Source organism: Falco peregrinus, chromosome 8, assembly GCF_023634155.1.
Source record: "Falco peregrinus isolate bFalPer1 chromosome 8, bFalPer1.pri, whole genome shotgun sequence".
Classification (NCBI taxonomy): Eukaryota; Metazoa; Chordata; class Aves; order Falconiformes; family Falconidae; genus Falco; species Falco peregrinus.
In genome coordinates, this window is record NC_073728.1 from 20,479,201 (window position 1) to 20,489,597 (window position 10,397).

At 45.6% G+C, this 10,397-nt stretch overlaps 1 protein-coding gene across 1 annotated transcript; it reads right to left on the reverse strand.

The window, feature by feature from the left end:
- Positions 1–2,148: 2,148 nt before the first annotated feature.
- Positions 2,149–10,065, reverse strand: CDCA7 (cell division cycle associated 7). The gene is made up of 10 exons (XM_055812813.1): positions 9,951–10,065; positions 8,168–8,308; positions 7,660–7,770; positions 5,970–6,227; positions 5,455–5,532; positions 4,532–4,717; positions 3,990–4,130; positions 3,408–3,557; positions 2,693–2,829; positions 2,149–2,377 (listed from the first exon to the last, which is right to left on the reverse strand). The coding sequence occupies exons 1-10, from the start codon at positions 9,969–9,971 to the stop codon at positions 2,347–2,349; spliced, it is 1,254 nt and encodes a 417-aa protein (XP_055668788.1). The 5' UTR covers positions 9,972–10,065; the 3' UTR covers positions 2,149–2,346.
- Positions 10,066–10,397: the final 332 nt, after the last annotated feature.

Consider the following 10,397-nt stretch of genomic DNA (forward strand, 5'->3'; position numbering starts at 1 on the left):
GGACTCAGCACATATGTATTTCTATCACAAATTAGTCATCAGGTACCAAACAATACAATCCAAGCAGCATGAATATCAATGCAAGCCTGGTTCAGGGACACGGGGCTGGGAAGAGGAAGATGTCCTAGTCCAACTGCTCCCCCAGGTATAACAACGGAAATAACTGACTCCTTTAGTTTGCAACTAAAGTTTACCTGAAAGGTAGTAAAATTTAAGTACAGCTCTAGTGGGCTTTTTAAAAACAGTTAACAGGCAAAAATTCTAATCCAGAAAGTTTTGATTTTCAAAATAAAATCTTTGTACCAAACACTGTAGATCTGAGTAAACCCAAATACAGCAGTCTCTGTGGTATGATGCAAGGTTTGCTTTTAGCTCGGTTCTTTAACACTGTAGCAATCAGAAGGCAAGGCCAGCAATTAGAAAGAAAAAAAAAATTAAAAATGGCTCTGATCTCTCAGAACATGTATTTCTAGAGTTCCTTCTTCACAAAATGTACCTAGAGAGTAAAGCACTCTCCAACTCAGATTGCACAGCTCTTCACACTATAAAAAAAGAGAGGATAGGAGATTTTCAATAGGACAGATGATTTATGAAACAGAACTGCAAGTCTGAGACATAAATAGCTTTTCTTTCTAAATTCCTCTCCCCTCCCCCACATACTGATGTAATCTCCAGTAAGGTATAAACTGTGGATCATTATGTATACACACAGCACAAATACTGTACAAGCAGGTAAGTCTAAGTCTAAACCCATGCCTTGTTCTATTGCTCAATAAAAGCAAGTTGATTCTTCTACTGTTTGACTGTACATTTATTAACATTACATTCTAAACCTTATACAAAGCTTATACAGTAGTTTCCATAACCAAACTAAGCGCTTTTATACACTTTGTGGTCCTCCAGATGCAGTTTTCATGGCATCTTCTTTTCTACAGCACTGAGTACACAAGACCCCATCCACACACACAGCACATTAAAACTCTTCAACTCCGTTTTTGCTGTACTCATGGTTCATTAACATCATGCAGAATAGCCTTCTACAATAATGCAGACTCAGACACAGAAATATGGCTGGACTGTTAAGGAGCAGACCACAGCACTAACCACATCTCTAAGTGCTCACAAACTGTATGCAACCCACCACATCTCCCTTTTTATTTATTTTAATTTAAAAGTCTTTTTGATGAGGCAATTGTTCTCATCCATTACTATAACGAGGGTGTCCCTTGAGAACATTGTCTATTTATGTTTATGCCACTATGCAACTGGAAGAGTAACTCACTTTAAGCTGGACTGTAGTTTAGAAAGTCTTTGATTTTTAGAGGTGAAAAAATTCAGGCTTCTAATTCCAGCCATTGCTTGTCATTGCCCCCTTTCCTAATAACCAAACTCAACAGGTTACCATCTTTCATCCACTTGTAGTTGGCCAACAGCCACATGCCAAGCCCTGCCTGGAAGCATTCCTCTTCCCCAGGACCAGTGCCGATTCTGCAAAGCAGCAGTTCTGCAGTTGCAAAAAGAGCAGGGAGAAGAGAACCCACAAACACAGTAATTTAACAAAGGGTACAGATTGTTTTTAGACAGAGTAGTCAGTCCACAACACATACCAGTACATTCATGTCACTGTCATGACTATGCAGCAGTGGTAGTGCTGGTGCTGTGGAAGCTTGCACCAGCAGCCTCCTCCCAGCTGAACAAAAATACAAAGTGCCACCTTGGACTGTCCCTGCTGCATTTTCAGTCACTCTGCGAATCTCTCTTAAAATGGTCAACATGCTCTTTGAGTATAAATATTGGTGCTTGGAGACTGCTCAGCCACAACTTTTAGGGCTTCCCTTTTGACCTTAAGAAGGCATTGTTGTTTTACAGAATTTTAGCTTCTGTTGAATCATTTATGTTCAGTAAGAGTCTGTACTGCAGAAGAAGTTGGCCTGAAGTGCTTGGTTCAGTGGGGAACAGTGCCCTGAATTTTCAGAACATCTGTATATTTTTGTCATCAACTACAAAGCATGAATACACCTGCAGCACAGATCACTGATGAATAAGACCCTATCTCCTTTTGGGGGTGGGGGCAGGCAGGGTTATTGGCATGAAAGCAAGGACTGATGCTATCTGATTTGCAAAGCTGCTTAAAAAGCAAACAATGGCCTGTGGGCAAAGACCTTCATTAAACAGTTTTCCCAAGGATTATTTGCACTGAGACAAGTTTAAGTTCTTTATCCTTTTTTACCCAGAAGAGAAGAGAAAGGCAGCACTGGCTTTGTAGTCTCATTTGATTAAACAATTCACTGTAGGCAATAATATGACATTGGTGAAAGAGTATGCAATTTAAAGACAGTCACGGCTTCAATCTTCCATTCCAAGTTCTTGTTTCAGACTGAAAGACAAGTAGAAACATGAGTTAGCTTGTGGCAAAATACTATTTGGAAACTGACAAATTAGTGGAAGCCCTGACAATGAACACAACTGAAGTTGAGAGCCAAAAGACCGAGTGGATATACCGCTCGTGCTGATTAAGAACCAAGATGTCAGAAAAATCATATGGCGAAGTCTCAGATTATTCTAAAGGCAATATGGACTGATCTTGAGATTTACCTGACAAACTGGGATGTGGAGAGCTCTCCTCTCCCTGTTTTGAGCTGCTTATCCCACTTGGTGGCCTGACTCTGCTCTGACATGATGGCATACTTACCTTTTCAAGTAGGCATGGACATTGTCATAGCCATGGTACTTGGCCAGATAGACCAGGACACCCGTAGCACATCGGCCATCTCGCTGTCTGCAGAAGCTACAGTTGCAGATTCCACGACACGGTGGGCACCTCCAGGTCTAAATGGAAGACAGAACAAGCCTTTTTAACCGAACTGGAATATACATAGTTCACATCCACAACTTCAAAAAGGCCCTGCTCCACACAGAGTTCTGCTGTGAACATCAGTGCTGCAAAAGTTGTCTAAACCGACGCAAGAGCAGATTCTTCAGTTGTAAGGCATTAAACTCTCCTTTGCCTGCCTTGCACATAACCACAGGAAGCATGCCACCCTGCTCAACTCCTGCACCACTTTCACAGCCCACAACAACAGTACTTTGTCCACAAGACGGTTTCTTTCCGTAGGGCATTAAGCACTAACACAAGGCAAAAGAGAACATTATTCTGATACTCAAATACGGAAATGTTGGAGCTCTGTTCTCATAGTTAACTCCTGCAAATAAAGCTACAGAAGCATTAACTACAAGGACTTCTACACAACACAAGCTACTGTGAGTCAGTCTGAATCAAACTAGGACTGCATTATGTACTACAGTACTGTAAGCAGTTCCCCTGCTAAAACTCTTAAGCTACGAGTAACTTGAGCAGAGAGATGCATTGGTTAAGCACAATAAAGCCAATATTAAAAGTATCTTACTGGATCCAGCAACGCTGTTCTGACGTCTTCTCCATACCTATTGCGGAGGCATGGCCCACAGAACTGGCCCCGCACTCCTACGCAATCAGGGTTACGACAATTTGTCTTGGTGTCTATGGTTTTTTGGCGACACTGATGACAGGTGGATCCCTAGAACACAGGAACAGTTCAGGAAACAAGACATTAAAGATGGCTCTTGAGTTAGGGGAATAGAGCATTTAACAAGCAATCTCTTGGGCAGCTAGCAGTGCCTATCCTGAAACAGAAAGCCACCCTGCAAGTCTGAACCAAGACTGTTGTAACACTGCACCTTCAGTATCTGTTACTCACTTTCCTTGGCTGGTATCACTTAGGTACTACAGTTGTTCCAGGCTGAAAGCAAGCTAATTGGCTTGGTAAAGACCATTCTATAAATTCAGGGAAAGACAACAGATGACACCTCAAGATCTTAGGCATACTTCTCCCAGAAATCACACACATTCTTCCCCTCAGTGGGAGAGAGTCCGCTCTATTTTGATACTAAACCACAAGCAGGAAATCACTTCAAAAAGTATGCATTTCACAAAGCTGGAATATACTTACCATGGTCCTGTTATATACTTTATCTCTTGCAGATCCACAAATATTATCCAGTTCTTCTTCTGTTATCTCCTCAACTGGACGCACAACGTGTGGAAAAGCCATGGCACCACGACAACCCCTCCTGGAAGTTCGGGCTTCATGCTGAATAGTGAAGACAACACTTTTGTATTAGCTTCAGCAAAACCTCTACAAAAACAATGTGAGGATCTTCAGAGAAATGCCAAAGTCTCAAGCACCTATCATATTTAAATAAGAGGTAACAGATCTTTACAAAGACGTAAGATATGGATGCAGCTTTAGCACCTTTCCTAGGGTCTGTCACCTTCAGGGTGCCTAATTCCTGCTGGAGTGCAAGAGGAAGTGATTTTTCAAAGATAAGGCAAGGGAAAACAGAGAACACATACAACATGCTATTTTCTGTATTTCTTCCCAGGCAACGGCATACTCATAATCTTTATCAGTTATGTATGAATTGCTATTTCCTTGATACAAAACCACCTTCATGATCAACCTGCAAACGGAGAGCTAGAACCTCAACTTACCTCCAGGTATTCATCAGACATCTTTCTTCTTCTCACTAAAATGTACCGGTCATCATCTTCCTCTTCCGGTAAAAGAGGAGGACCTTCTATAAGGGACCTGGATCTTGTGTGAGGCCGAGAACTTCGGTCTGGGTTCCTCCTCAAAGCACTTCTGGGCAATGAACGCCTTGAAATTTGCTTTGGCCCCTGGCAAAGTTTAAGAGCCCTTAATTAAACAGGCTAAAACCCAGACAGCTCTTGTTCCTGCTATGAATTCCTCCCCTGAAAGACACCTCTTCCTTCTGTCTTTCCCACAAGCAAGTCTCCCCCGTCCCAAATCAGAAAACACAAGATAAAAACATCCTAGGCAAACTCATCTTGGGCATTCTGCAAGCTGCAGAGAAATAATCAAAAGCAATTTTGCATCTGTGGAGGTGTAAGATACAGTAATTCCCCCATGCAGCAGAAGAACCCATATCTATGAGGAGTTGTGACTTGTATTGTTGTTCCCATCTTCACAGAGCTTACAGGTAAATTAACAGTGAAATTCATTACACTGCCAATTCACAACCCAACCTTCTTTAAGGAGTTTGTTAAGCCAGACATCAGGGTTTTTTTCAAGGTTCCAAACTCGCAGAATATTCAGGCTTGAGCTTCAAAGTCTGAGCTGCCTCCCTTACCTCCAACCTTCGTATAAATACATATTTACACACACCTTGTTTAGTTTTATTGGCCTGTGAAGATGCCTAACCTTTATGAATTAATCTGTTTCGCTTTATACGGTGGCAAATCAAAAGAGAATCGCACAATGAGGGTGCCTGTTTTAGGAAGCAATAAAATTCTGAACTGGACTTTGATTTACATGGTTTATTAGAGCCTTGTTTCATAACATCAGAATTTGACCATCAGAAATCTGAAAGCAAACATAATAAGTTTATACTTACATGACTGACAGTTGGCAATGACTTTCTCCCAGCAAAGATACCAGAAACATTTTGCAACTCGGCCATTAGTTTTGCAAGCTAACAAGGGAAAGAAAAGGAAGCAGAGCCTTAAAAGGGTGTTTATGTGCCATTACAGACTATTAGATTAGGGCAATTGGCTAGAAGTACAATTACTTAGCGGAAAACAGTCACTCTTCAACTTTTTACTTTTATGTCTTATTTATGTTCTAGTGACTGCAAGTAATTTGAAAATGCTCAAGCTTATTATGCTGAAGCCCTGTTCTTTAGGCTTGCAGCCTATGGATTTTTACTAAAGTACTTAGCCTCCGCATTTTCACATGCCAGTGGGCATAAAGTATCAGATTTAAGTATCAGGAATGTAAATTCCTCTTAATGCATTCACACAATTCCCATTAGAGTTACTCTGGACAACCAAAGAGGTCCCCTAAGAGTCAAGGGGCGGGGGTGGGGGAGGGAAAGTAAAGAGACCCCCAAGGGGAACATTGAGTACTTGCCATTGCTTTGTTTTCCTTGATGTTTAAAGCTCTCTTTTCTAAAAACATGGCACCCTTTTCTTCAGAGTCAGAGTCTGGATCTGAATCTGGAGCAGGCACCAGCTCTTCAGGAAAAGGTTCCATTTCACCCTTCCTCCTCTCTGATCTTCGAGGTGGAAACTTCATGGCTACTTTTAGAGGAATTGGGCATTTCTGCCTTTTCTGAGCTAACTTACTTTCAGTACTTGCGTTATTCTCCTCTGAATCAGATTCCAGTTTCTGTGAACAAACCAGAATGGAAACACATAAATACAAGTGATTTGATCTTCAACAATATTTTGTTTGGGGGTTGTTAAAAACGCTACCTGGCTAAAATCTATTGACACTTAGGTCACCAGTCCTAGTGCTCAAGTAACTTGGGGGTGTGTGTGGTGGGGTGTATAAGGGGGCAAGGGGAGAACAGGGCATGAAGATAAAAAAACTCACAGCGTGCCACACTGTAATGCTGCAACACATCAGAAAAGGACCTTGACTTCAGTTGCAGCAGTCTTAGCTGTCTAAGCAAAGACAGTCTGTAGGCGAGTGTGAGAAAGTATTGCCTTTAAAGGGCTCCATATAGCAACATATTGTAATTGGCTGTAAAAAACCTACAGTTTTCAAAGGGTCAAACCCAAGTTTGTAAGCTATCAAGAATAATCCTCTCTCAGTATCAACGTCAAGTGAAAACTTCCTTCTACAGCCAATGAAATACTTATGAATAAAATCCCAGTATTTTCATATCTTTGAATTCTGATGCCTCGCTTACAACTTTCTCAAGAGCCAAGGGTTCAGCAAGGTCAGAAATTAAATTCTTTAGTTAAAAAGTCCATTTTACAATAGGCTTTGACTCTAAGACTGTCTTATTTTGTTCATAAGTTAACAACAGGCTTCCTGCTTCATTTGCATAGACTGTCAGTCTCAAATAGCAATCTTATTTGCACAGGATCTTATTAAACCAGGTATGTGGCTCTGGTTGCCCATTGTCTGTAGTTATTGATTCCTTTGTCTCCTACTTTTTCTCTTTACTGTTGTGTATTATTTAACTCAGACTCGTCCTCTTCCAATCAGACGTTATTCTTTTCTAGCCATTCCTCAGCATGTTTCTGAAGTTACAACGAACCTATTTTACATCAAACATGATACCACTTCTGCTTTCTCTACTAAATACCAACTACTGGTCTTTTTAAGCAATAAAACTGCTCTTGGACTGCTGTCCAGGAAAAGCAGGAAGGTGGATTTCACCTCCTACCACTTTTTTTCTACTACTAAAAAAGTACAGCATTTCCTGTTACATTGCCAAGAGTGCAGGTCTGACTGTATGTCAATAGGCATAGGACTTTTCCTCAGGTTTGCTGGAGTCCATGGGCTAGCATAACATTTCCCATTGAGGAAAACTGGAATATTGAGTCTAACAGAGTAACATCCAGCAAGGGCAGTTTTAAGAGGTTTTCCATTTCAAAATCCGTATGGCAGATTGTATTCTGAACTTGTAAAGCACAGGATCTTGTGGGCTTTTTACAGAAGCAAAAAGGAAATGAATGGCTACTTAGACTGTACATTAAATAGAACAATGCTTCTTTATTTGACTTTCAAGCCGAAGCTGCCATTATTTTTAATTAATAACATGTCAGAATTTAAGTTTAAAATTGCAAACTAAACCAGTCTGTCTTACCAACGCATCTTGAATCTCATTTTCTGAAAAGCCACAGAAGGACTCATCATCAGAGGCCTCATGAAAAATTTTTGCCAGTTCTTCTCCAATATCCGACCTAAACTTGCGTTTCTATGAAGAATAAAATAGCCTTTAACCGAAGTTGTACAGAAAAGGATTCACATTTACAAGTGCAATATAAGCAAATAGCTTTTTTAATAAAGAAAAAATAGTTAAGGCATTTAACAAGGGGTTTCAGAACCACAGCTGGAAATTATAAGGCATGTTAGGTTAGGTGATATTTCAAAGGCTAGAATAACTAACTAATCCATTTCCAACTACCTAGAAGCATAGCTGAAGAGCAAAATGAAATTACAGCATATAGCACAGATTTATAACTACTATACAAAAACATAAGCAGAGGAAGCAGTTTTAATCATGCACATTTACTAACTTTACCTGCTTCACATTTTTGCAAGCTTTACTAGCAGTGCACATTCTGTTTTACTTGTTCTTGTACTGTACTTACAGCATTTGCAAAATTATCAGAACCAAAACTATCACAACTGTCATCAGAGGATGAGGATGTTTCCATGGGAATCAGTTTTGTATTTCGGAACGCTGTATTTCGGAATGCTGTGAAGTTTTTCCTTCCTGAACGACCTTGGCGCTGCAAAAGGGCAACAGCAACAGCATTAGTAAGAGAGAACTACTGTAGCATACTAGCTTTTAAGAATAACCTTACATTGAAGTTTAAGAGGTTTGAACATTTTAGGATGTTTAACAGGATGTTTAGGATGTGAACAAAGGTCAGCAGAATTATCACAGGTTTGAAGTAATTCCCAAAGTTAGAAATGGGAATAGTTTCTGCTCTATTTCTTATCGTTGTTACAAATGCATGTTGTTCAGTATTTAGAAATACTTCTTTTATAAAACAGCCAAGTAGAAATATACACAAAAATCATATCCTTCATAAGCACTCCACCACAAGCAATGCTGGAAGGCAAAGTACAACTACACAAATAGTACCTGGAAATCTGCTTTGATTTAATTACTTTTTATGCGAGGCAAATACTAAACACTCCGCAGTTGTTAAGGAAGGAGCCAAGGACCATATTCACAAAATAGAGGAGCTCTGAAACAACCGTTCTAGGCACAACAGCTTGCTCTCTTGCTGATTTTATTACTAGGTTGAAAAGGCTTCAGGTTTTTACTTCCCTGCGAACGTTCCCACCGGCAGCGCCCCATTTTACCGGCCGAGGGTGGCAGTGGCCCGAAGGCCGAGCGCGTCGCTCCCGCGCTGGTGGCTGCCCAAGGCTCACCGTTACCGGCCCGCTGGGACCGCCCGCCCCACCGCCCCTCCACGAACAGGGTTTGACGAGCGGCCAGCCAGGGCCAGAGAGGCCTCGCCTCCCCTCCCCTCCCCCCTCCCCGGCTCCCTTCAGGTCGCTGCTTCTCCCGGCGCGGACCGCAGCCGCCCCGAGGCTCGCCCCCGCCTCACGGCCCTGCTGGTGCTGACGGGGAACCCGGCCGGGCTCCGGGCACAACAGCGGCGGTTTCTGGCGTCGCCTGCCGCGGCTGAGGGAGCGCCGGGCCGGAGGGGCCCCCGCGGCAGGCCGGGAAGCACCGGCGGGCCGCCAGCACGGCGAAGCTCGGGCCGGGAGCCTCGGCAGTCGCCACCGGCCCAAAAACGCGCCTTCCCGCCCGGGGCGCGGCCGGCGGCCCCCGCCTCCCGCTAGGCTGGGGCCGCCCACCGCGGGGCCGCCCGCCCCATAGCGACACCCTCCGCCCCGCTCCCCCGAGCCCGGGGGCTCCACGCCCGCACGGCGGGGCCGCCTCCCCCCTCCCGTGAGGTACCCCCACCCACCCGCTAGCAGCCCACTCCCCGCGCCACCGCCCTCCCGCCCCCGGTCGTAGCGGCGGCCGGGGCAGCTGCGAGGCGAGGGGCAGAAGACGGGGGCGCCGGGCCGCCTACTCCACGGCCAGAGCGGCTCCAAAGCCGAGCCCTCTACCCCAGTCATGCGGGCGAGGGCACCGCCGTGCACGGGAAGCCCCAGGGCCGCGGCGGGGCAGCAAGCCCGGGGCTGCCGCTCTGCGTAGCGGGGCTGCCCCCGGGGCGCCCGGCGAGCCCCAGCCCAAAGGCTCGCCTCGCTTCACCCCGCCCCGCCCGAGCCCAGCACCCTCCCCACAGCCCGGCGTGAGACCCCGCAGGGCCGCGGGAGAGCGCGGCACCAAGGCCGCCGCCAGCAGCGGCGACCCCGCAGCCGTCCCGGGAACCCAGCGGGCAGCCCCCCGCCGCGGGCAGCGCTCACCTGCGGGCGCGGCGGAGCCATGCTGGCGGCGGGGCGAGCAGCGGGGAACTGAAGGTTCGCGCCAAAGCGGCTGGGAGCGCGGGGGGGGCGGGGCCCGACGGCGCTTTCCCCGCGTTAGCGCCCGCGTCCTGGCAGATGCAGCGCGCACCCCGTCGGGATCGGGCACCCGGCGTGCCCGCCCCAAGGACGCCCGTTCATCCCTGCTACGAACACCTTAGCTCTCTCGGGGTGCCCCGGAGCGTCTAGTGCGGGGGTTCCCGTTGTTTTGTTTTTTTTTTTATTCGCGGTACGGGGTTTGTGTAGCTGCCAGGGCCTGGTCCTATGGCGCGAAAACCTCCCGGGCGGAACGCGGCGGTACTCGCGCGCCAGAGGGGAGGGGCGCGCGCGCGGGGCGGGGTGAGGGGCCGGGGGGGCCCGCTTAGCCTCGGACTCTGCGTTTGAGTGTTT

Excerpts from the sequence above, each read along its gene's own strand:
- CDCA7 (XM_055812813.1), bottom strand. The coding sequence starts at position 9,971 with ATGGCTCCGCCGCGCCCGCAG. Across the intron at positions 4,131-4,531 it reads TGTCTGATGAATACCTGGAG|CATGAAGCCCGAACTTCCAG; the intron begins GTAAGTTGAGGT and ends TTCACTATTCAG. Across the intron at positions 2,378-2,692 it reads GTCCATGCCTACTTGAAAAG|TCTGAAACAAGAACTTGGAA; the intron begins GTAAGTATGCCA and ends CTTGTCTTTCAG.